The sequence below is a fragment of the Sphaeramia orbicularis genome, chromosome 6, assembly GCF_902148855.1.
Source record: "Sphaeramia orbicularis chromosome 6, fSphaOr1.1, whole genome shotgun sequence".
Classification (NCBI taxonomy): Eukaryota; Metazoa; Chordata; class Actinopteri; order Kurtiformes; family Apogonidae; genus Sphaeramia; species Sphaeramia orbicularis.
In genome coordinates this window covers 19,561,361-19,588,959 of record NC_043962.1, presented here as the reverse complement: position 1 = coordinate 19,588,959, position 27,599 = coordinate 19,561,361, and the positions used below count along the sequence as shown (strand labels likewise).

The following is a 27,599-nucleotide window of genomic DNA, read 5'->3' as shown; positions in this document are numbered from 1 at the left end:
TATGTGTTGCTGTTTTTCTAAATTACCCACACATCTCATAAATGGAAACATCTATAAATATAATCAGTATGTTGAGTTTTCTTGCTTTTATTTCTGTAATGTGAAGAGGAACAGATTAACCCTTTATCTGTGACTAGTTTTGGTCATTTCCACAAATAAGGGGCCAATCCCGTGCCTCAGTGAGGTCAAAAAGCATGGTGGTTTTTATAACACTATACAATGATTCAGAGAGATTTTATAGACATTTTGAAGCTGTAAATAGTGAAATATTAGTGATTTTTGTCAGTTAATGACCTTATAACTTCAACTTTTAACTTTATTTATCCTTAGAAAAGGAAATTTGGTGTGCAGCAGGGGTCATAAACCTGCGGTGGCCCAGAGGTGCAACACCCAAAAAATTATCCACTATAAGAAAAAAACAGAGAACAGTCCAAAAAATTATCCACTATAAGAAAAAAAAGAGAACAGTCCAAAAAATTACCCACTGCAAGAAAAAAAGAGAACAGCCCCCCCAAATTTTCCACAAGAAGAAAAAAACAGAGAACAGCCCAAAAAATTATTCACTATAAGAAAAAAAAGAGAACAGTCCAAAAAATTATCCACTTTAAGAAAAAAAAGAGAACAGTCCAAAAAATTATCCACTGTAAGAAAAAAAAGAGAACAGTCCAAAAAATTATCCACTATAAGAAAAAAAGAAAACAGGCCCCCCAAAATTTTCCACTATAAGAAAAAAAAGAGAACAGCCCAAAAAATTATCCACTATAAGAAAAAAAACAAAACATCATCCATCTTTTCAATTAAGAGTGCGCTGTTTACCCAAAAGGTCTCTTCCTTTAAAATTAAGGCCACCAGAAAAAAAAAAGCATAGGCTGAAAATTTTGAACGCCTTCAGCTAATGTGGCTAATGCTAAGGAAGTAACCCACCGGAAGTGGACGTCAGTGAAACATAAAAATAAAGTTATTTTAAAAAATGTATAGTGGATAATTTTTTGGGCTACTGGATCATTTTTAGGGCTTTCTCTTGTTTTTTCTTATAGTGGATATTTTTTTGGGCTGTTCTCTTTTTTTTTTTTTTTATAGTGGATAATTTTTTGGGCCAGTGGATAATTTTTACGGCTTTCTCTTTTTTTTCTTATAGTGGATATTTTCTGGGGCTGTTCTCTTTTTTTCCTTATAGTGGAAAATTTTTTGGGCTGTTCTCTTTTTTTTCTTATAGTGGATAATTTTTTGGGCCAATGGATAATATTTTGTGTTTTCTCTTTTTTTCTTATAGTGGATAATTTTTGGGACTAATGGATAATTTTTTGGGTTCTCTCTTTTTTCTCTTATAGTGGATAATTTTTTGGGCTGTTCTCTTTTTTTCCTTATAGTGGATAATTTTTTGGGCTGTTCTCTTTTTTCTCTTATAATGGATAATTTTTTGGGCCGTTCTCTTTTTTTTTTTTTTTTTTTTTCTTATAATGGATAATTATTTGGGCTGTTCTCTTTTTTTCCTTATAGTGGATAATTTTTTGGGCTGTTCTCTTTTTTTTTCTCATAGTGGATAATTTTTTGGGCTGTTGCACCTCTGGGCCACCGTAATAAACACATGAACACATACACAAAAATACATACACAGAAACAGCACCACCAGATGCCACCACAATAAAATTACACAATACAGGACAGCACACTAAGATTGTTTTATTGCATGTTTTATACCAAGAGGAGGGAGACTATAGTCACACCACCTGATGAGGAGGTAGATGACGATGTCCGATAACACACTAAGGTTGAAATTTTGAATTTCAGAGTATTTCAATGAGTGCCCATAAAGGGTTAAAGTCTGATAAATCTGATGCTGATTGAGTTAAGTGTGTAATAGCATCCTAGTGTGGTAAAGGTATGACTCGCAGCCACAACAACAGACTGTAGTTAAATATATCTACCACTAGGTGTCAGTATACACAACATAACTGCAAACATGGCTGTCTGCACCAATACCATGCATTCATTTATTTACTCAATAACACAGTTTGATGGGAGGGAGACACAATAAAGACATTCAACCAAACAAAAGAAAGCTGATCTCAAAGTCAAACAACCAAAACTTACAAATTCCAACAGCCTGCATTCAACACATAGAAATAATTTCATATCAGGAAGGTTGATTATTTAGTCAGAGAATTTGCAATTTTGTCTTCATTTTTTAAAATATCAAAAATACTCCTGCATCTTCCCTTTTCATATTATGAAGCAAGTGTGTTTAGTGAGTATCACTGATGTAATATTTCACCCTGAATATATTTGAAGTGATCATCTGTAAGTGAAGGTAGTGGAAATTTAATATTTATGGCTAATAAATGAATGAATATACATGGAAAAAATAATGGAAAAGAAATAGTATAATTTCTGGTAAGATGGAAAAAAAGAAGAATATTTTGATAATTTAATTTTACAATTAGACCTTTTTATTAAACATATTAGAGATAATTATACAATGATGTCTAAAATGAGTAGCCTATTCACATTGTTCCCCCTTTGCGTTCAGAACTGCCTTAATTCTTCATGGCTTCTATTCAGCAAAGTGCTGGAAAAATGACATGATAGCATCACATGGTAGCTGCAGATTTGTCAGCTGCGCATTCATGATGCAAATTTCCCGTTCCACCACATTCTAAATGTGCTCTATCCAATTGAGGTCTGGTGACTGTGGAAGCCATTTGAGGACAGTGAACTCATTGTTATGTTCAAGAAACCAATTTGAGATGATGTGAGCTTTGTGACATGGTGCTGAACACAGCCATCAGAGGGATGGGTACACTGTGGTTGTAAAGGGATGAATCTGATCACCAGTAACACTCAGGTAGGTTGTTGCATTTAAATGATGCTCAGTTGGTACAAAGAGGCCCAAGGTGTGACATGAAAGTATCCCCCACACTCATTACGCCACTACGACCGGCTTGAACCATTAGTACAAAGCAGTGCAGGATTAATCGGACTATGTGACCTGAATGTTGCCACAGAAACTGGGACCAAAAAATCAGGCCAAGAAACATTTTTCCAATCTTTTGTCTAATTTTTGTGAGCTTGTGCAAATCGTAGCCTCAGTTTCCTCTTCCTACCTGACAGCAGCGGTACCCTGAATGAACCTCTGACATCAACAAGGCTTTTATGCTCTTTAGTCTGCTCAGCTGCTAGGGAATGTCGTTTTTTTTTTTTTTTGTTACTTTATTTTTATTGTTTGAATTCTGTACAATACAAACATAAGGGGCATTTGGGATACATTGACCATAAAAAAACCTTTGTGACTAACAATTGGCTTTTAGTAATGTGACGTTGAAACGAAAATTGTCCATTTGTCCCATTCATCATGACACTGTTCTTCTTGAGTCCTCAATCTCTGGGTCAGAATCTCCATCTCAAATATTCCATTCACAATTTGTATCCAGTCGTTAGTTGTAGGTGGTTCTAATCTGCACCATTTTTTGGTAATAGCCTTTTTACAGGCTGCTAATAGTATTTGAAACAAATATCTATCATTTTTCATACATTATTACCAATAATATAATCGAAATACATCACCAAACATGTTTTAGGGATTGCATAAGCTAGGGAATGTCTTTTATTGATGAATGTGTTTTAGGTGTCTGTTTTTTTGTTTTTGTTTTTCTTTTTTTTTTTGGGGGGGGGGGGGGTGTTTTTTTTAGATATATATTATTTTATTATTCTATTTTATTACTGGGACCTAAGTGCACATTTTGTTCTCCATGTGCTACACTGAATGAATGACAGTAAATGAACCTTTTGAACCTTAATTTTAACTGAGAAAACTGCTGCTCACTGGATATTTTCTCTTTTTCATACCACTCTTTCTCATGCAAATTTAAGTAGATGAGCAGTTTCTGGAAAACTCCAACCTGCCTATCTAGCACCAACAACCATTCCACATTTAACATCACTTCAATCACCTTTCCTCCCCATTCTAATGCTCGGTTTAACCCTCAGCAGATCAACTTGACTACGTCTGTATGCCCAAATGCATGCAAGTAGCCAGTGAGTGTTTGTGTGATGTAATCCTTAAAAAAAACAGCAAGGTACACCCTTGACATGTTGTCAGTTCATTGTAGGGCTGACATTTACGAACAACCATTCATTCACATTCACACAAAGGGGTCATTTAGATTGAATAATTAACCTATTGAGGTGCATGTACTTGTATGGTGGGAGTAATTTGGGGTACCTGGAGAGAACATGCAAACTCTGGACAGAAAGGCACTAGAATCAGAACCTTCTTCCTGTGAGGTGACAGTATTGATCACTGCAGCATTCAGCCTAAGACATGATAAAGAAAAAAAGGTTTATTGCAACATCTTTTAAGTCAATAACAGGCTATAAACATCAGCTTTCCATTAGAAATAACAGTGACATCATTTCAGTAAGTGAGACGAAAAAGGCATTCAGATCTGCATGAATGGACTTCATGCATGCCTTGAAGATTGGAGAATGGGCTTATGATCGAATGAATGAATTCCCTGGACTGGCAGAGAAATTTTCTCCCCAGGCTCCTGACATGGCAGCCCACCGCTCCTAATCTGCAGTTTGTGTTCCTGCACGTTCAGCTAGTGATGGTTTAAAAGGAGAGGGTCCATTTCAGTGTGTGTTGCATGTTCACATATAAAATATATACTGACAAATAAAGATACTGAACCTTTTATAGGGCACTTATTGAAATACTCTGGAATTCAAAATTTCAGCCTTAGTGTGTTATTGGACATTGATCATCATCTAACTCCCCGTTAGTTGGTGTGACAACAGTCTCCCTCCTCTTGGCATAAAACATGCAATAAAACAACTGTTATAAGGTCATTAACTGAAAAAAAAAACACTCGTATTCACTATTTACAGCAGGGGTGTCAAACTCATTTTCTTCCAGGGGCCACAATCAGCCCAATTTAATCTGAAGTGGGCCGGACCAGTGAAATAATAACATGACAGACAATAAATAATGGCAACTTCAAATTGTTTTAGTGCAAAAAATAACATTCAGTTATGCCAGTATTTACATTTACAAACTATCCAAACAAAGAAGATGTGAATAACCTGAAAAAATGCAATTTGTTAAGAAATATAAGTACAATTTTATCAATATTCTGCCTTTACTTATCATTTATACATGTGCATTACAGAGCAGATCTACAAAGGCACAAAACATTTAGTAACAGGTAGAAAATTGTTCAAATTGCACTTAATTCTTTTTAGACATTTCAAGTTGTTCATATTTGTTCAGGTTATTCACATTTTATTGTTAAAGGACAGTTTGTTAATGTAAACATTTTCATAATTTAATGTTTTTTGCACTACATCAAAGGGGAAAATGGTGTTGTCATTATTTATAGGTTATTATATTATTTTTGAGTTTGATGCCCTAACTTGCACTTTGCAAATTCATCTTGCGGGCTGGATTGGAACCTTTGGCGGGCCAGTTTTGGCCCCATGGCCGCATGTTTGACACCTGTGATTTACAGCTTCAAAATTTCTATAAAATCTCTCTGAATCACTGTATAGTGTTATAAAAACCAACATGCTTCTTGACCTCACTGAGGCACAGGATTGGTCCCATATTTAATGTTTGCAGAAATTACCAACAATAGTCACTTGCCTGATAAAGGGTTAAATCATATCTAGGTCGCATGTGACATAATCACATCAGCGATTAGTAATTACAGCTGCAAATCTCATACCTGCCTGTGATTTGCAAAAATTGGGGCATCACAGGGTAGATTTCCTACACCCTGAAAACAAACAAGGAGGAAAAAAAGAACACAGTAGTAGGAGTAGATGCAGAACTTCCATGTATTCTCATGTCACTTATGAAATTCCAGCATATGAATGTATGAATTTCTGATGAATTACACTAAAAACCATGAAGCACTGCAGCTTTAAAGGCCCTTTAACTCAAAATGTAATAAATTAACGTCTAACAGTACGTAGTAGTAGTAGCACAAAGGAACTGCCATATTTAACCCTCCTTTATCCTGTCCAGCAAGGCCCTTACTAAGCACCAAGTGTGCCTTTTTCACACACTTGTGGAATAAAGTCAAAAAAAATTTCATACAGTTTGTTTTTAATTCTTGTACACTTTTTTTCTATTTCATCAACTTAAGCCATAAATAAAAATACCAAACACTCAATAATTGTCACATTTTTTAACCCTTTAAATGCTGTGTTTGTAATGTAAACAAACCATTTTTTGGATGCAAAAAACAAAAAAAATATATATATTTTTTTCAATATACTACATAAAAAGTGGATCGCATATTATTTGTTTTTTTTTTTTCAGCCTGGCATATGTCAATGATTAACTCTAACATTGGTTAATTTGCATTATTATTTTTGGCGCTAGGTCAAATGTTCAAAAATACTAGCATCTGTCACCAAGTGTGCGTAACATGCACACCTATAAATCAAACTATTAAATAATATGTAATGATTTATTTTTCTGCTCTAATTTGATTTTATTTTTGTAAATCAAGGTCAGCCCTAATCATACAGATCAAATGGAAGAAATAGTGCGTTTTAGGCACACTTGGGAGACAGATGCTAGTCTTACAATTTTCTTTTGTTTTCAATGTGCAAATTTTACTTGGTGGCCAGAATTTTAAAGATCATGCAAAAATGAACAACTTTTGAATTCTAACCTTATTTAAATTATGAAAAATAATATGAAGGTTTTTTTTTTAAACGAAATGCGAAGTGTGCCTAAAAGGCGCACCCGGATACCGGAGGGTCAGTGAATTTGTCATATGTGAGATAAAATGATGAGGTTTGGGCTGGTTTATTTATTTGCGTGCATTTACTTTGCGCATGCGGGTCACTGACTGCGTCTCCTTTAAAAAACACGGACTGCTCCTTAAATCCGCAGATCAGGCCGGTGACGTCACCCAGCCCCTGAGCCGCCGCCTGTGATTGGCTGGAGGTGACGTCAACCTCATATTTTTCTCTTTTTTTTCCGTCTCTGAACCATGACCTCACCGCTTTAGTTCATGAAAGTGCTAAAGTGCACCTCCTGTAACTTACCCCCCCACCATCCCTCCTCCTCCTCCTCCTCCCCAACACACACATAGCCTACATAATACCCGTTTTAGCTCCCTAACCGAGAAAAGGCTAAACTAATCTACCTCTCCACGAGCCGACCACGTAACGCGCTCAGTTTCACGCGCCACAGACACAGTTGGTATCCTCGCGGAGCGCTTTCATGTCTCGTGTGTGTTGTGTTTTTTTTTTTTCCTGGCGCTGTCACCCACTGTCAGCTGTAGTGTCCGCCAGGTAAACACCGGACTGCTCCAATGAAGACCCCGGCGGTGTCCCCCCACACACACATGGAGTCCAGCTGAATAATAAGACCCCCACCCCAAAAAAAACAAACACAACACCAGGAGCCGGAGGTGAGTACACGAGCGTCTGTGAATGAGACTTTGCAGTTATTAAGTGTATTGCTACCACAGAGCTAGCTTACATTAGCAGCAGACACCCCCCTCCTCCTTCTCCTCCCCCCGCCCCCCCTCCTTCTCATCCTCCTCCCCTCGCGCGCTGCTGCAGCCAGTCTGTCAGCGCGCACTCCCCCCTTTCATGTGCGCGCTCGCCTTATAATGGGAATTAAACCCGTCCAAGCTGAATTTATCGACTATTGCAATTTGAAAAAAAAAAAAAACGCCGTATTTTGTTGTTTTGACGTCCGTTCATGTCAAGGTAAGGAAAATGCGTATTGTATTTATTTTATTTATTTTTTATTATTATAATGCGCGCGCTGCTACTGCTGCTATGCTTTTTATTATTACAGCCACTCGGATCAATGGAGTGGCTCATTTTCGCATGCGGACATATCCACGCGTCATAACAACACAAGGGGAAGGCGTCCCACTTGAACAATGCGCACACAGAGCCTTTAAGCTTAAACACATACGTAATTTATACAAAGCAAATTGCACAACAGCTATAAAGGCAACAGTCGCATTTATAGGCTCTGTTTTTATTTCTTATCTGGGTCGGTTTATTATAGTGCGCTACGGCGGCTCACCCTCCATCATTGTTATTGTACGTTATCAAACAGGCCACAATGTCCCATTTATTTGTTTGTCCGCTCACTCTCATCACTATAGTGGAAATATCTGACTACATTTTATAGAATAGAATCTCTGTATTTCTTGCACGTAATGTCCATTTGCATCTATGTTGTGATTGATGTTATTGCTGGAGTCCAGGGTATTCCCAGTTTGTTATTTGAGCCCGAATTTTCAGCAGCCACATAGAGGATTGTAATATTGATTTGAGAACTCCAGAAGGCTTCATACCTGGTGATGTTGTTTATATTGTAATGATGCTAATGTTCCACCAGGGCCGTTTAATATTGATTTTTTAAAATTGCATCATGGCTGCAAAACCACATTTCATATTAGATGTTTTTTTTAAAAATATATTTACTGTCTGTCACACACACTAGGCTCTTTATTCTACTGACCTACAGAGTAATGAATGAAGACTTACAAATCAACTAAATATAGGAAGCATGAATACTTTAAGAAGCAAGAGAGGTCTGCTACTATAATAAAACCTGATCAGGAAAAAGGCCACACGTTTAGACTGTATGAGCAGATATGCAGCACTATATCTAAGGCTTATGGGTGCATGTGATCTATGTGTGGGTCACAGTGTAAACTTATGACTGTATCATCCGTCATCTGTCCAAACACTGGCAACATTGGCTTGATGATGTTCTTTAAAGTGACCCATTTTGGTTAGTTTCTACCACATAGAGTAGACCATAAAGACTGTAAACATTGCTGTGTGCATGCATAGGGATGAAAACACTGGGTTCACACAAGAGACCCAGAAACACAGAGGAAGGGCAGGAGATGCTCCGGTGATGTAATTGTTTGTGTCTAAATAAATAGCCCATGTCTCTCATTGTATGAAACTAAAAGCCACTTTTATATTGGCCTACTCAAGGCTCTGGCCACAGGTGACGTTATGCAGGGAGTTAATGAATAACCTGGATGGTATTACATCAGCTTTGGTTGCCCTCCAGTTGCTCTCTTTGTGTTTGCCTTCTTCCCTGGTGTCTCGATATGGTGTTATTGAGCTGGCCCATCATGCTTAGCTCATGGTTTTGTATGAAGAGCCTTTGTATGGATTATCCATTTTATGGAGATAAAGTAACTTTCCCAACTTGGTTGTTTTACATATTTATTACAAAGAGGCCTGGTCTTTCATAATAAGCAGTAATGAAAGGTGAAACTGTCAGGCCTGGAGACTATGTTCAGCTTCAAAATGCATGCTAAAAATGTAGGTTAAATGTGATGCAGTGGTTTTCCAGTGATTGGGAATTCTTGGCTTGTGAGTGCATATTTAATCAGTATGTATACATGCAAGTTTGATTTCCATGTGCCCTGGTGTTCATGGTTCATGGTCAAAAAGTGATTCAGAGATTCAAGCTCCATCAAGCTAAAAATCAACTAAAAATACATACAAACCTGACTTTAAGTCCTATACCAGGGTTCGCTTAGGGTCTCAAAAAGTCTTAAAAGTCTTGAATTTACAAATCTGCATTTAATACCTTAAATCAGTCTTTAAAAGGTATTAAATTTGATATTGTAGGTCTTAAGTTATGTTGCCTTAAATTTATTCATTGTATTGTGTTTAAATGTGTCTGTTAAATGTCCAAGCTGCAAAGAAAGTAACGTTATTCTATTCAGTTCTACCTATTCCAACCCAACAATTTATATTGAAATTAGGAACCAATTATTGCAAAATTTGCAGCCCTCCAGAGAGAAATGACTCAGAATGGTGAGAATCAAGGTGTTGGAGTAAATAAATACATTTTCCTAAAGGACAACCAGTCAGTGATGGTGAGATATTCATTTAGGAGCCAAGATATGTGAGACATGGTAGCCACATACATTAACAGGTTTGTTTTGCAGTAGGAGTCTGTTTTAATACTGCACAGGTAGCTGTATCCCATTCCCATTCTCATGTCCTGATCCAGCATCAGTACCAGTAGCATCCCATTACCATCGCCCTCCCTGTGCCCCCTGATCACCCCAACCAGGCTGTTTCTATGGCAACAACAGAATCTGCTCCAGGCCTCACAGCAAGCTTCTGGCTGCTGCCTATTTTAGTTTGAGGAGGTGTTTGTTTTGCTCCTTAACTGTCTGGATGCAAGATGGAGGCAGAGCCATAGCTTAACGTAAGAGGCAGAGTTGTGATTGTTATGCTGACTAAGCATCCAGAGGGTTTTGCTCCCTCACCACACCGCTTCATCATTTCATTTATCACCCTCTGTCACATTCGCTGCTATGCCTCTGTGTTGTCATTTTGTCTCCTTTACTCTCCCATACTCTCTTCTGTCTTCATCCCTGTTCTCATTCAAACACATAGGGACCACTGTAGATGAGGACACCGTCAGGTGATCGTCTTGAAGCGGAGAAAGGTGCTGAACACCTTCCGACGACCACACATGTAAATCTGCACAGTCCTCCCCTCCCCATCCCTGTCCACTGCACTAGAGCAAGAAAGAGAGTGATAAAGAACGAAGGAGGGTTTCAGAGAGAAAAAGTGAGCGAGACTGGGCGGGTGGGAGTGCAGTCGCAGTCGCCATTGGACATATGCATTGTCAGATGGTATTCTCAGCAGCAGGAAAAGCAGAAAAAGAGGGAAAGATTCGCACCCTGGAGACTGTGTTGTTTGCTGCCTGCCTTAAAGAGCTCTGTGCCGTATAAGGTATGGTATAACAGGTGATGGGGTAGATCGTAATGTAGTGGGGGCTGTTTGTGGTAGGGGAGCACATGCATTGCAGCAAAGATTAGTAAGTAACCCTCTGCAGGATGGCTGCTGGAGTGCACGTCTTGGGAAAAGTGGGGAAATGTCACTATGTCAGTATGCTTATGTGCTGTGTGGCTGCAGGTCACAAAATTATGCTGTGCTTTAAGTATTAATGCAGAATTCGGCCATCACTGTAATACAGACAGATTAGATTAGACTAAGTGGATTAGGTTTATATGTCTGTGATGCTTTTTAAGGTACAATATAAAATGATGTTGGGTTATACAGTGGCCTATATGCACTGACATCAGCCTTCTTTAACTGACTCTAACATGTTTTGTTTTTTTGTATATATATATATATATATATATATATATATAAAAAACTCAGGCTGTGTTGCTTGTGTTTTATGCACATCCTTGCTGTTAGTGTGGTTACTTTCTGCAACAGCAGCAGTTAGGTTGTGTTTACAGTGCAGTGCAGTTGTTACTGCATATCCAGATTTCCTTCCATGTTCCTGTGCTGCTGCTCTTGCATCAGGCAGGTTGCTGGGCAGCAACAGCATGTGTACATCCATGTTCAGGCTTGGTCAGCAGCCTATAGGCGATATAGGCATTGGTGGCAGTGGTGGATAGTGAAATGTGGGTCTTTAATTTCATACACCTTGAACAGCTGTTATAAATGACATGGTGAGTTATTTATATGATAGGGTGTCACTGATTTATCCATGTTCTGTATTCATGTCACTACCACATATATTGAGTGTGGTGCAGTCCTCTGTACCATCACATTGCTCTTTCATGACCTGTCACTCAGTTTCATCCTTTGTCTTGCTCACTACCTCTTTTCATTATTAAATCCGTTGTCCCCTCCTTTACCTTGGCTTGAGCAGGCTGAGTTGCTAGGCTGAAGAGATCCTCACTGAAAAACATCTTTCACTACCTCCTCCCTCCTCTCTCCTGTCCCTCCCTCCATGGAGGTGTTGTCAGAACATAGGTGAAAAGTTGCAGTGTAGAGCTGCCTGGACATTTTCCCAAGGAACTACTGTTTAGAAGACTGTTTCTTTTTTCTCTCTGTCTCCTCTCGCCCACCTTCCCACCAATGTTATAATGTACAAAATGTTTTTCTTTCTCAGCTCCAGGTAGACATTCTCCTCTGTAATATCTTTTTTGTTGAATTCCATATTACATCTCAACATCCCCTCTGTAGTGTTTTTCTTTATGACGTGGGCTAATCTGGTGCTGTTGCAAGTGTGATATAATAAATGTATCTGTTTCTGCAGTGAAATTACCATGAAACTAGACAGCTTTTGTTTTCCTCTTGTAATGTGCCATTGTCTCATTTTATCTCTCTGCGCTATCTGTTTCTACGCCTCTATCTCTCGTACTCTCCCTTTTCAGCTGAGGTTTAAACCTCCATTTAGGCTTTAGGGTAAATGAGAGGAGGCCCATTCATTTTTCATGACACCACGTGCCTGTAGATGAATAAAACAACGCAAGTGCATTCACATTCTGACCTTCTCACTTGTCGCATGACACCTGGTTGACTGCGGAAGTGGTTTTCAACCTACCTTTTAGAATCTGTTTCCTCACAGCAATGACACCTGGCTTTAATGTAATGTGTATCGTAGAGTAAGAAACAAGCGCCTTTTAATTAGAGCTACATGATGCTCGTATTGATGTTTTTTGCTGTTTTATAAATACTTTGATGAAAAAGATACAAGAATTTGCAACCAGATCTTCCTTTTCTGCATTTTTTCCTCCTTGCTCATTTTCAGGCTGTCTACTTGACACTGACTCTACCTGTGGTGTGATTACTGCACATGCACACATCACAGTGACGATGCCGAAATGATATATTGTGCAGCCCTGCATTTAATCCTCATAGATGACTACATGTGTGCATTTCATGATAAATGTCATGCTGTGGTGAACAAGAGGAGGGAGCTGATTGGAGTGAGTACCAGTGATAGATAAGAGGAGGGAGTTCATCAGGTTCTTGGATGGGTTCTTTCACACACACACACATGCATTTACGCACATACACAGGATGTCACACAGGCCGTTTGCCTGTGTCCAGACCTGCTCTCTGAATTCCCCTGGCTTAATTTATCTCACGCCCTCAGTTTCCTGTTTCATGAGCTACTGCACAAGAGACCCCTGATCAACAACCCTCATACACACAGACATGAACACACCCATGTTTTATTGTTGTGCGTGTCTGACTTAAGTCTTTGGCTTTGTATTTTGGATGTGTGATACTTCTTCAGATCTCTACACTGATAAATCCCAGTGGATGATCCGTTAGGCTTTTGAAGCCTTTAAATAACTTTTATGCTCTTGTTTAGCATTGAGGCTATTTTAATATACAGCATGATCGATAAAGAAATGAACTACAAAAGCGCAAAAAATATATCTGACTTTGATTCAGGTACTAAAGAACAGGAACCTGTCATTTTCACTTTGCAGTACATGAATTTGAGAAGTTTTATTTGTTGTGCTGGAACTAAGGACAAAGAATTAATCATGGTCTTGATGTGTGATGAACAGCTGTTTGGTTATCAGCATCTCAAAAGTGGCAGTGGCAGTTTTGAATGTCACTGCTGGCCAATAATAGCACTGGAATAAACCTCTGAATGCTATGCAGAAGACTGCACTTTACGCATTGATGAGTGATTGTATTTACATTTTCTCTCCTTATCTTTCTTTCTTCAGACATCATGGATCTCTCAGTGCTCGCTCCAGTGGTAGCCCTCCTCCTCCTCCTTCTCTGACCTCACCTCCTTCCCCCTATCTCTTCCTCCTCCTCCTCGCCTGACCCCTTTCTCCACTCATACACTCCTCCTGCACACCCCATTCCCATACCACCCCACATCTGTGACCCAAGGTGACCACTCTGACCCTCCTGCATCATGGCTGGGGAGAAAGGTCCAACAAAACGAAGCGCCATGGACATCAAGCGCTTGGCGAGCCTCATCCAGAGAGGAACGGGCCGTCTGCTGGTAATTGACAGCAGGACGTTTTCTGAGTACAATGCCTCTCATGTGCAAGGTGCAGTCAACGTCTGCTGTTCCAAACTGGTGAAGAGGCGACTGCAGCAGGACAAAGTGTCTGTCACTGAGCTGCTGCAGCCCAACGGCAAGGTGAAGGTGAGTCAAATACACCATTAACCCAGTTAATGCTTTTAGAGTGATAGGATGTGATACCTGTGATCAGAGAGACATTTCTCCAAATAGCATTCTGGATTGTAAGTGTCTTTGTGGCAAGCTTCCATTATTCTGATAAGGGCAGAATGCTGGATTGTTCCCATCTTCAGATATGACTTTGTACCCTGACCTCCCCTCCACAATGAGAATATTCCAGTTAGTATTAATATGGGTTTATTAAAGTATAGTGAGATTTGAAAAAATAAAGATCACCGTCTTCCTACAAGTATTGTGCCATTCATTATTACCTGTTTTATATGCACTATATGGACACATCTCACCTGCAACATCTAGGACATTCTCAGTGACCTGAAGTATTTTTGGGATAAAAATAATTGTGTATCATAAATAATTATCACAGTAAGGGTCAAATAAATATTTCATTTGAGTTAAGGGCTGATTTTTGGTCTAGAGTGACAGTTGTAGAAACCATATGGATAGCTGTGGTTTAAAGTGATTATAGGTGTGTATGTATTTATGTGTATGTGTATGTGAAGATGATAAGTGAGGTTAACTGATCCAAGGGTCTTGATTTCTCATATATTCTGCTAAACGAAAGTCTGTTGTGTGGAGAAGGGGTGGGATTAAATAAGTTATACTTCCTCCCACTCCTTTTTGAATATGCAAATGAAGTCATACTTTGTTTTCATGTGTATGTATAGGTTTTTGTTTTTTTGTTTGTTTTTTGTTTTTTCTTATAATCTGTTTCATTTTTAAGGACTAAGTAGGATTATTTTGTTTTGTTGCATATTTGAAATAAACTAAACTAAACTAAATTTGTGGTCAGAACATGACAAATATTTGCAGAAATCTAGGCATAAAACATTTAAAACGATTAAAATTGTAAAAACATTCCAATGATGACTGTATTTAGCAAAAACAAAGTGAAACATTTTTAAGCATTTTAGATATAAACAAGATTATCTCTAAAGACCAAATCTAATTGTTTATTGCAATTATATTTATCACAATATAAAGTAATATTATGACATTTGTTAATAGCATTTCGTAGCTAATTCTCCTGTTAGCAATTAAACACCTGAATTCAATGTGTTTCTATTTCCTCTATGACATTTTGTCCATATAGTGTATAAAAGTATGGATTAGTGAGCTTGTGAGTACAGGTTCTTGTCTCTTTTGGATCAGGCCACGTCAGCTGTTTCCAGTCTTTATGCTAAACTAAGCTAATAGGTTTATTGCTGTGGCCTCATATTTACCATGTAAACATGTGGGTGATATCAATCTTCTCATTTCAAGTAAGCAAATATTGCAAGCATGTTGTCTTTAGGAGGTGTTAGAAGCCTAAAATGTATTAAGGATTCTGCAGAATTGGATAGAACTGAAATTCATATCTGTTTCTCTGCTTAGGCGAATGTTCCTTTTCTTCACATATAAATAAAACTTAGTCTAAAAATTCATTAGATGCTTTGAAATCTTACTGCATATGCCTGTGACCTATCTAGAAAAACCTCCTCATAATAAAGTGTAAGGAATTTAAATGGTGCGTTTACAGTACGATACACAGAAATAAGTCAGCATAACCTTTTTTGCAGAATCAGCAAGAAAACAAAAGGGACTGGTTGCACAAAATATTGTTTAAAGAATCTCTGTGGACAAATGGGTTTAGATCTGCAACAAATACTCTTGGTAAGTGGAAGGCTCAGCGGTGAATATGCAGCAGGAATAGTAAGAAAAGATTTCCCTCGAATCAGATTAATATTAATGTTTCATCAGTTGTTGAATGAAGGGTCGATGAGTAAGACTGTGACTCCCCTGCAGCTCCATGTGTGTCTCAGAGCATCAGGCTCTGGACTGGACTTCTCTGTTCTAGTCCAAGCCTGCACCACATCACTGGGGGCTATATTTGGTGGGCAGGCGGGCGTACTGTAAGTTTGTTGCTTATCAGTGGCCCTGAAATCGGATCCTCCCGTTTTCCATGACTTCTCCTCTGAATATGACAGCCTTTTTTCCATGGCCTGTCCACCCGTGGCACGCTGACTCCTGTATTTTTAGTCGCTGTGTGAAACTGAAGGAACTCTGAGAGGGGAAACCAAAGCAGGGGGTGAAGTTTGTGTGTTTTGTTTGTGAGTGTTTTGTGCATGCATGCAGTTCGTATGTGCATTCATGGCCTGGAACGTAGCACATTCGCAAGAAAAAAGTTGTCCGACATCAAAGACTACATTCCTCTTCTTAGCTGCACTCTTTTTCTGCATTCTATTTTTGGGTCTAAATAAATCTATATTTAACTTTTAACTATGTCACACCCTAGACAAGAAAAGCTCTGGTTCACAAAGGACGATGACACATAACAGATGACTGATGTGTCATCTGTTATCTATTAGGTGTGACACACAGGGATTTAATGGCAATGCTATTGGTTTTGTTTTTGTTATTTTACTTCCTCGTTGCCAGGAGCAGGTCAGTGTCCGCCCTGCCACACATCTCCCCCTGTTGAGCCGCGATTTACAACCAGCTCCTATTTTATACTCAATAGATACTGTATCAGAACTGGAACTGGTTGTAACAAACTGACTCTGTATTTCCAAGACTAGAGAATTTTAATCACTAAAAACCACGCCCTGCCTACCAAATGGCAAATAATTATACATTATTGCCTCAGATTATTGCTTTGCCACTGCTGTTGGATTACAATTAACACTTGTAGGTGACTGACACTTTCCACATGGTCAGATGGTAAAATGGAGCAGAACTGAGCATTATTGTTACTTTTCTCAAGTCGAATGACCTTCAGTTCAGCTAATAGCGTCCATATAATTGGTACATTGGCTAAGAGTCCCCGTGTGTCTGCTGTTTCTCACTGACTCTCTGTTATATCAATTACTCTTAATTCTGCTTTATTGCACAGGCTTTTGGCACTCAAATGCACATGCCTTTCTTCTCACCCGAATTTTGCCATTATAAACTGGAAAACAGTCTTGTAAAACACCTTTTGTATTTGTGCTTTTTGCAAGCAAGAGTACACATACCTGTAAAACAAGCATTTGTAGGTCTGAGGGCCACATGGGAGATCTTCCATCTGCATGTTACTTCTCCTGACCAATGATCTGGTCTTGCACAGATCATTACTTCTCTTTGGGTTGTGATGTTAAAGGTTTTTACAGATCCTTAAAAAGGGTGAAAAACTTTAAAATCCAATAATCTTACTTTTAGCCACTAAAATGTGTTACAATATGAATTTATAGGCACCTGAACCTCAGCCACAGTGTGTTTTAGGAAAAATTCTATCGATCAGGTTGTAGCTTAACATATGTTTAATGTACAAAATGATAATTTACATACAAAAATATGCAAAATGATGTAAATATGGAACCAGTTATTATTGATTCAGACTGCAGTCCTGACAGGATTTATCAGAGCACAAAAAAAAATTATCAGAGCACAGCCAACTAGTGTGTCGCACCGTGGTTTGTGGAAATAAATTACATCTTTTCATCAAAACATTACTGGTAGAAGTATTAAGGTAAAAAGCTTTCTATTGAAATTACTTTCATCTAATATGGGTAAGTGCAAGACAACAAGATCTCACTTGAAAACAGCACAAGTTAAGGCCTGCGATAATAAATTTAAAGCCTACTGCAACTTGTGGGAAAACAAATGCATAATTTGGCACTGCAGGTGTAGAGGTCAGAAAAATATAAAGCCTCCAGTAAACACCTGACATCTCCGACTATTATTGTTATCTGTATCCACATCAGGAGTACTTTCACAGCAAGGTCATAACAGTTTTGGATTTTATTATGGTTTTTTTTCTCAAATTCAGTTAGTTTTAATTAGTTTTTAGAGCAGGTTTGCTAGTTTTAATTATTTTTCGTTTTATTTTCTAAAGGCTTAGTTTTAGTTTAATTTAATTTGTTTTCGTTTTTTCATATCTTTTATCTTCCTCACCTTCAAATTCAAAGAAATCCCATACAGGACTCTGCTGCTTTCTCCCAACTTTAGTCTCCATGTTGCCAGGTAGCGAAGCGGACTCTAAACAACAAGTGACGAGAAGTGACGGACTGTGAAGTGCCGTATGGTGCTACCAGCTAAAATCAATCCAACATTGACAAAGATGAAAACGAAGGGAATTTTATCCATAATTTTTATATGTTATAGTTAGTTTTGGAAGCACACAATACAGTTTCAGTTAGTTATCATTTTTTCTTTTAAGTATAGTTTTTATTTATTTCAGTTGACAAAAATGTTTTTTTCCATTCTAGTTTTCATCATTTCGTTTTTGTTAGTAACCTTGTTCTGCAGTCTGGCCTCAGCACCACCAGTTTTACACTAAATGGTGTTCACAATAGCCTTTCAAAGGTCTGAGAAATCTGATTGTGGAAACCTTCACTAAACAAGATAGTACTGAACTGACAAAAAACGTGCAGGCTGTGAAGAGACGTTTGGGTCTCGCCTTACTATGCAAATATTCCTGTGTTACTAGTATTGTGTGTGCATCTTTGTTGGATGTATTGGGTCCATCACTGTGTGGGGCCCTGTGGTTAGCAGGGCTCCCACTGTGACACCCCGTAGAGCCTTGCTTCCTACTATTTTCTCTGATGATCAACTTTATGACAGCTCTTTCTGTTCTTGCGTCTCCTACAACTGTAGCCTGTAGCTCCATCCCCCTTTTATCATCATCCTTTTTCCTGTCTTCCACCTCTCCCTGTCTAGCGCTGCCTGCCCCATGGCTGGTTTGTTATTATCCATTCCCCACCCCCAGTAAAGAGGATAAGGCTTGCGATTAATGCTAGGCTGGATAAAGCTGGAACTAGCTGGGTGAGAGAGGAGGGCCAGACGGACCCAGACTCTTTTGTTATTGGCTAAGCATGACATCATCCCTTTTGTGTGGCCACTAGCAGGCCGCGGGCTGGGCACGTGCAGACTGGATGTGTGGTGTTAAAGCAGGCTCCCGGCTAGCTAACCCCTCACACACACATACACCCTCCTCTCTACCCCCCACATGGTTCTGACCATCGCCAGGAGCTGCCTCAGCCAGCCAAGACAGCAAAGGACACTATTGTGGCTCTTTGTTGGGGAAGTGAATGCAGGAAGCGGGAGAGCAGCACTGAGGGCATTCATGGATGGGCTGCTGCCTCCCGCCTCACATCCCATTGAGCACTAATAGCCTGCATCCCCCAAGGCGCTGCACTCACCCTCTTTCACAGAAGCTTCAGTTAACTGAGCTGAATGAGCATCCATGGGCAGTACACCAGCAATCAAAATGGTGTCCTCTTTCTTCTCCATCCCTTTATTGCCTCTTTATTAATGCTCTGTATTAATGTAGGTCAGAGAGAGGCAGATACAGTAGGTGAAATAGTGGACCTCTGCTGGGAGAGGGATGGCACAGGCTTAGCTGGGAGTGGTGCTTCCTCATGACTTTTTCCAAAGGCTGTAGGGCAGGCGGCTGGTTTCTTGGCTTAAACCTGGTTAATCCCTGCTGCCGTGATGGGGACAGCCGGCCAGCCGGGCAGGCATGACAGATGGACCAGAGGTTTTCACTACCAGCAGCCAGCCTGGGGATTCACCCTTCCACCTGTAAGAAGGAGGCCATGCATCTGTGAATGGGATCCAGAGTACCGAGTACTCACTGTTATACACAGTGTTAGTTCCACATGTTGGTAATGAAATATGATGAAAATCTAAACCTCAGCATAATCCTCATTGTCCTCGCTGGTCAAACCCAACTCTGGCCATGTCTTTACTAATATGGACATCTTATATAGCAATTTTTTCCCTAGCATTTGGGTCTTTCATCCACATACATACAGAGTAAGGATTTTTTAAATCTCTGTGAACATTGATAGTTTGTGTAATAAGCATGAACCTGATGAAATAACAATAACAACAGAATATATGTCCTTGTTTTGTTGTTCATTTTTGGATACGAGGTCCCAATTTTAATTTCTCCTTCACTTCATTAACATACTGCATCTGCTTCAACCAATATTATTCATTAGTCAGAATCAGCTTTATTGGCCAAGTATGTGAACACATACGAGGAATTTGGCTTCCGTTTTTTTGGCTTCGGTTTTTCTTTGCTCACGTATTTCAACATGAACTCAAAACAACATGAACCCAATGACACTTGAATGTAGACCTAATATAAACAAACATTCGACTAGAGACAAGGACAACAATGGGATGAGATTTACAATGGATTTATATTGTAATATGTACAGAGTGCAAAGTGAAGTTTTATACAGTGAGTGGATGTGTACAGGGATCCGGTCTATTAGAATATATGTTTATGTATATATTATTTACAGTGGGTTTTATATTGTAATATGTTCAGAAAGTGCACATTTGCAGTATAAAGTTCAGAAACTACAGTTTGGTTGTGTATTTGTTGTCATCCTTGCATTGCTGTGTGTACAGAGACATAAAATGAGGCTCATGTGGAGAGATTTTTTTAACTGAGGGACAAAATATACATTTAGTACACTATATCTGTTGAAAAAAAGTAAAGATCAAGCAGAACGTGTTCATGCATTATCACTGATTGATTCAGTCAAGGCCTGTTCAGGACTGTTTTTTTGGCAGAGGGACTTAACAAAGCCATATGGTGGTGAGGCTATTGATAAATTAATTACAAAATTTGTCATGAGGACATTATGAACAAACTGTACTATGGTTTTGCTCTAACCTCATTCATCTTTAAAATGATGGCTGGTTGAACAAAGCAGAAGTTTGATTGTCGACAGGCCTGTTCCCTGGATATTTTAAACTATTTTGTGATATTTTATTGACAAAAGAATTAAATGTTTATTTGGAAAACTGAAACATAAACAATGATATGAATCATTAGTTGGAGTCGTGTTGAAGCTGTGCTGGTGTTTTCATACCTTTGTGGCAGTTGAATAGCTCTTATACAGTCATTGTTTGTGCTGTTGTTTTCTGTAAACACCCACACCTGTAATTATACTCGAGTATATTTTCAAGCACTGTGAAGCTTACATATTAGTTTTGATAGCAAACAGAAGCCCAGTTATTTTGGCATGGCATAATGACCACATTGCAGTGAGAAGAGGCAGGTGATGGGTCTGTGATCTTCTCTGTGATCTTAATTGGTAGGATTGGCTCAGTGCCCTGCTGCCGAGCACAGAGGGAGAGTGCACGTGACCGACTAATGCATTTATGCAATGAGGAAGATCTCCATCAATTCAGCTGATGGAGTACCATATGGTGTGTTTATTCCCCTTTTGAAGGGAGCTGGCTCTGACAAGACAGTACATCATGGGAAATTCATGGGAAATCCTGAAATTGCATGAAGTCATAGCCTTTGTTTGGTATTTGTTAGATAAGGACTCATGTCTATTCAACAGAAAACTCTGGTAACTTCGGGGATGCACATAAGTGCTTTATGTGTCATCTTCCTTGACAGTAGCAGCAGAACTGTGAACTTTGTCAGTGACTCACCGTGTGGCTTGTGTCCCAGATTACCCAAAGGACAAGATCAGGGATTTTTAGAAATGTTTCATTCACATTTTTCCTTTTGCCAAAACAAACAAAGATACATGAGCTCTTGGTGGTTCTCCTGTGGAGCCTGATATGTCATGTATTTGCTTTGCTGAGGTCATAGCATGAATCATTGTTTGTTTTAACGATCCTACTGTTTGACATAGACACACACTCACATATAGTTTCAAATGTAAAACATCCAAAAACAGAAGTAACATCATACAGCATGTCAAAACTATTTTTATTTCAAGAAAAAGGGTGTGTTCAGTGACTCAGTGATGATTTGAGGATATGTAACGAGGGCATCTTGTTAAAACCAGCTCTACAGCATGCATGTGCTCTTTAGTCAGTTTAGTCAAACAGTAAAAACACACAGGGTCAGAGAAATTGAACACTTGTATATAAATGTGTGCAGGCATATGAACGTGTTCCCTACAGTATATGGGTCCTGGTGGTGAGTTTATGTATGTGCTAAAGGTCTTCTGATATTGAGTGGTGCAAAGGTGTGACCAGATCAGGTGACCACATCTCTAAAATGACCTCACACTGCACATGCTCAGAGGCTTCAGGGACTTTCACCAGCCTGCCACATCTTCACATCCTTGTCTGAAACACACACACAAACACAAATTAAATGTTCATGCATTTGAGAGACTTACATCAACCTCCATTCATTTCACTGAGAGTTACCATAATATAAACTGTAGATACATAAACCTAGTCCTTTAACCTTAGTCTAAACTTAAAACAAGACAAGTCTGATTTACATTGTGGTGTCCAGCTTTATGTTTCCACGGTGTGAGTGCGTAATCAGCTTTATGCCCCCATTTCATAGGAAACACATGGGCAGGTTCATACCTTTATCCTCAACACACAATTATCTTAATTATAAACACAACACAACTTGGATAATAAATAAATTTGTTCCACTCTTTTCTTACAAGCGCAGCTGGTCCTCATAAGTATAGAGGAACAGGAACACACCACACCTACACCAGTATACATGGAAGTGGCAGCTGCCAGTGCCTGTCAATGACATCATCTGGCCCTTGGGTGGTATCTTTACAGAGGCGAGTTGTATATGTCACACCCTGAGTGGAGGAGTCTTAAACTCACAGATCAACTACCAGGAGAGGTCATTGCCTGTTGCAGCAGGTCCTCTGTTAGTATGTAATGTACTGTATGTAGTGTCAGGTGTTGCATGTGTGTGATTATAGCAGTTATATAGTGCATGGGAATACCGAACCATAAAATCACTGTGTTAAATTTTTACTTGTTTATGTTCACGTGTTCCCTGCACATCTTTATTTGCGTTGTTTGTTAAATTGGTATCAGCGGAGGGAGTTCATACTGTAGTCATGTTGCTTTCTGTAGGACATCCCAGAGGGGACGCACTGAGAGGACTGGACTGTGCTTCAGGAATGTATGGCCATTTTTAGACTGTTTGTGCTGATGTTGGGTCACAGACCAGCTCATACACAAATACGCATACTGTCTCGCTCAGCACTGACCTTGCTGGTCAGTTAGCATTGCTGAGGTCAGGGGAAACCATGTTTCACTTTCTTACACAAGCTCTTACTGTAAGCCGGAGTTGTGTTTCCACAATTCCACACGCCGAGCTGCTCGTCTTCTATGTGTCTTTGTTTGAGTGTGTGTACAGACTGTCCCTACAGAGGGGCATTGACTATAAGGCCATGTTTCAACTTGCAGCCTTGTGCAGCCCTTGTTTGTCACCCCACTTCTCTTATATTTTGTGTTATATTTTATAATAGCGGGTGAAAAATAAAAGTTTAGTTATACCTCTCTATTTCTCACACTTGATTTGTGTTCAGATTTTTCATTGGTCATCTCCTTTTTGAATAGAGAAAAGTAACTTCACTTCGTCACTAACCATTTTTTGTTTCTAGTTGCAATGCCAGCCCTCTGATATTTTAGACAAAACATAGTTAGGTTTATATCATGTGGTCAGCCACTCCTTCCTCCTCCCCCTCTCTGGTTTCTCCTGTTTTCTTCACTCTAGCCCTGATCATTTTCATGCCCAAACATTCCTCTCTCTACTTGTTAATGTTATCTGTTTTCCCCATTCCTGCTGCTCTCTCTCCGTGGCCATTTGTTTTCAGTGGCATTCCTTGTTTACCTGCAGTCTGTGCGTCACAGCGCCTGGGCCAGTACAGTAGTAGTAACTGTGCTGTAGCACTGCAGCAGAGGAATGAGGGATCGGTACTACTGCTGCAGTCTTGACAGCCAGCCCCTCACTCCCTCGGGTCGTTGACCTCTACCGCTGCAGCAAACTCCATGCATATCACATCCTGAACAAGACACTTTTGCATGTCATTCACACAGCCATTGAGTTTTCGATTACTGATACTGTTCAACATAGAGGATGGTATTTTTTCTGCCTTTAAAGGAACGCTGACTGAATCTCCACAAAATCAGTCGATTTAATGCTATTTTCTGTTTGAAATTGCTTTGCTTTGTATTGTATATCACATAGATGAATAGATAGATGATGATATTCATCTGCGTTCACAATAATTTATTAAAACTTCACAAAGTCCCAAAACGGATAGCCAAGAGGCTTTTTTCAGGGAATATAATAGATAAAAATGGAATCGTTTTTTTGTTCAGCACTTTTACACCATGCAGATGTCAGTCAAGACTCAAAATCTGTGCTGCACACCTAGTGCATGAGTATATGTGCATGTATGTACTATTAAAGGCCTTGTAATCCTCAAGGGCCCAAATTAGATCTGATCCCATTAGGATTATTAGCCAAAATTATCCAAGGTTAGTAAAGATAGAGGGTGTAGGAGATTTAAAACAAAGGAAGAATGAAATAAAGATGAACCAGTGATTAGGACACAATTAATGCTATGGACTGAGACTAAACAAATAAATTATAGACGAAGCTATAATGTTGATGGTTTCATTTTCTCACAGTCAGTGTCTAAATTAGTATGTGGAATCTCCAGATAAGAAGAAGTCCTTGGCTGAGCATATTTTGTACCAGCCATCAGACACCTCCATCTCCTGCAGTACCTACTGCTGTCTCAGCTGATTTTATCCCTTGATATTTTATCCGTAAGCACATAAACAGGTCACACAGTATCACACGTCACTCACAAACACTCATCTAAACAACTGTAGACATTATGGCTGATGATGGTGAATGTAGGTGGGGATCAAGTGGGTTTTACTGGACTGGTTTACTTCTAACCAGACTTTGTCCTGTTTAAATCACCTGCATGGCTGCCTGCCAAACCGCTTGGCTACAGCTGCCATGTAAGCAGACGCATGAATAATCAGACACACTCTAGACATGGGGTGTCTCTTCCTCCAATGCATAGACATGTGCACAGTATCATCAGCATGAAAGAAGAATAAAGTCTTTCTTTGAAGCTAAAGGTTTTCCAGAGGTATATTTCAGATGGTGTACTGATGTAAAGAAAACTATGTTACTCTGCTACATGTATTGTGTACCTTTTAAATCTTTTTCACCACCCTACTCCCTACCACATTTTCGATTCCTTTCTTTCTTCTTTTCCTTTTGTATCTTTCTCCATCTTTTCCTGCCGGGCCACTTCACTCCCCCCCACCCCACCCTCTCCATCCCTTCCCTCCAGCTCACCCTTCTTCCTCCTCCCTCTCCTCTCTTCTGTCCAGTGGCGGTTCAGTGATGCAGTGATTCATAGCTGCAGTAGGCACTGCCTGATGGTCATGTGACCAAAGCCTGCCTGACAACATGGGGGAACAACACAGCCTGGCTGGTGCACACTGGCAAATGCACATGCTCACACTTGCAAACAGACATGAACGCTCGCACACACACACACACACACACACACACACACATGCACACACACACACACACACACACACAAAAAGCACACTTTGTCACACCGGCGCATGCTCATATTCACTCGTCTTTCTCACAACCTTACACGGCATAAACAGCATCACACTGGTGCTTTGATGAATGTCCACACCCTCAGAGCAGACTTATGATTTTACTGATAAGACTTCACAGAGCAACAACACAATGCAGAGCTCAGCCATAGCATGTATTATTCATAAACCGATGCTGTATAACTTGCTTTAGAATCACCTGTAGTTCATCCAGTTTACTGCTGCAGCCTCTGGCATCAATAACGCCAGTGTTTATTGTCATAAGTCCCAGTGGTGTGTTTGTGAATTCATTTTTGTTTCCTTGTTGCTGCCTTGTGGTGTGGTGTAATGCTGAGAGAAACATACTATCGCAGCAGCTCAATATTATTAGAATGTTTTGCAGAAATTCTGTTCACTCGACTCCTAAAGATCACTGTGTTTGACAAATATAAAATGTTGGAAAATATAGATATCGAAGACTGGAGTTCTGTATTTTTTTTTTGTTAGAAATGCAATACATTTTTAAGTGTTAATGTAATGTAATGTAATAATGTCCAATGCCAATGAAATGTTAGAGATGAGACGATAGTAAGAGTCATATAAACTCTTTCTTCCTTGTTGGTATAGGATGACATTCATTCCACGGTGTCACTAAGTATTTTTCCTCGTTTCTCTTTCTTGTTTATTCTTTGTGCAGGTGGAGCTGGGCAGGAAGCAGGAAGTGGTGGTTTACGACCAGAGCTCCAAAGAGGCAGGGCACCTGTCCAAAGACGGCTTTGTGCACATTCTCATGGGAAAGTTAGAGGGCACCTTCCACAAAGTCTCCCTCCTCACTGGTATGTGAGAGTTTACATACGGGATGTATGGATGTGAGGAATATGTGGTGTATTAATGTGATATTTGTTCTCTGTGTCTTTTTTTTTTTTAATCGTCATTATGAATTGAAGTGCCTCCTGTTTCCTCAGTTCTAATCTGAGTGCATTTTTTTGTCATGGCACATTTTGGTCAGCAGATGTCACTAAAGAAAATGACAATCTCTCAGTCACATTAAACATTATATTCATCATTTCAGTAATCTCGCTGTCAAACAGTCTGCGTGGTGTCAGGTTTATGGGGATATAGGAATGAAGGGAGGAAATATAAATGTATGCCGCTTGCAGACAAAGCCTCTCTGATGACTTTTTAGATGTTTAAGCTCCCCCAGAATCTGTCTTTTACCCATCACTGAAATATAAAGCTGAAGCTTAACTTCCAATCCTGTGGCCTTATTTACTGCAGTTATTATCCTGTCATAGTGTCCACTAAGCACACTAAGACTTATAATTGAGCCCCGGCAAGACTGTTAATAGCCTTGTTGAGTTAATAACATCTCGATTGCGGTGACTGCTGCTTTTTAAGGAATGACATTACACACACATGCAGCAGCAGAGGCTTATGAATCCATCCCAAATGTGTCAGTGCAGAAAGGAAAACGTAATCTGCCTCAGTCAGGATTGAACATGAGACAGCAGAGGCATGCTGCTCAGGCAAATCTCTGCTCTGCCCTCCTCCCTGCATCCCTACATCCCATTCTTCTTCTCCTCCCTCTGCGGGGAGATTAACGCTTTTTCATGAGTCATTCATAGATGCCGAGGATTGCCTCAAAGCACCCAGGGTCCATAATTAGTCACAGAGATGTACTGAGCACACGCTTAGACCGGGCACACCCGCATGTTCTCAGTCATGTTCCATATCGCTCACACTTCCACCAAATCATCTCTGAAAGCCAGCATTTTCCCCTCACAGTTCCTTTTATCAACTGTCTCCTTAATGAGGTGCTCCTTTATGAAACGCCACATGGAGTCACACTTTTTCCACTTCTGCCTCTCCTTTTCTGCTGTTTCCACGACAACAGTGGCAGATAATATTCCCTGGTAGGACTCAGCCAAGGGATTGGTTGTTGTTTGGGTAGTTGTATTATTGGGGTCAGTGGAGCTAGCAGCCTGTCTGTGTATACTTTATATACACCTCTGTGTGTATCCGTGTATGTGGGTGGGCAGATGGACGGTATTTCCGTGCATACGTGTTTATTATCACATCTATGCAGTATTTCTGTTTTCCCTTGTATGCATTTGTGCACAATAATGTCATGTGAATAAGCTCTGCAGATTCAGTTTATGAGGCAAGGGAAGCTGCTGAGCTTTCATAAGAGGGATGACAGCAGAGAAGAAATGCTTGGCAGGGAATTTTAAAGGCTTTAGACTGACAGTTC

At 39.6% G+C, this 27,599-nt stretch overlaps 1 protein-coding gene across 2 annotated transcripts in view; it reads left to right on the top strand.

The window, feature by feature from the left end:
• The first annotated feature begins 7,600 nt into the window (after positions 1-7,600).
• Positions 7,601-27,599, top strand: part of dusp8a (dual specificity phosphatase 8a) — a 50,953-nt gene continuing 30,954 nt past the window's right edge. The window contains exons 1-3 of one of the 2 annotated variants that reach the window (XM_030137469.1): positions 7,601-7,731; positions 13,515-13,948; positions 26,046-26,184. In XM_030137469.1, coding sequence (XP_029993329.1) covers positions 13,712-13,948; positions 26,046-26,184 — 376 coding nt within the window. In that variant the 5' untranslated portion in view covers positions 7,601-7,731; positions 13,515-13,711. Of the gene's footprint in view, positions 7,732-13,514; positions 13,949-26,045; positions 26,185-27,599 lie in introns of those variants that run through there. The other variant, XM_030137470.1, reaches the window with a different exon arrangement.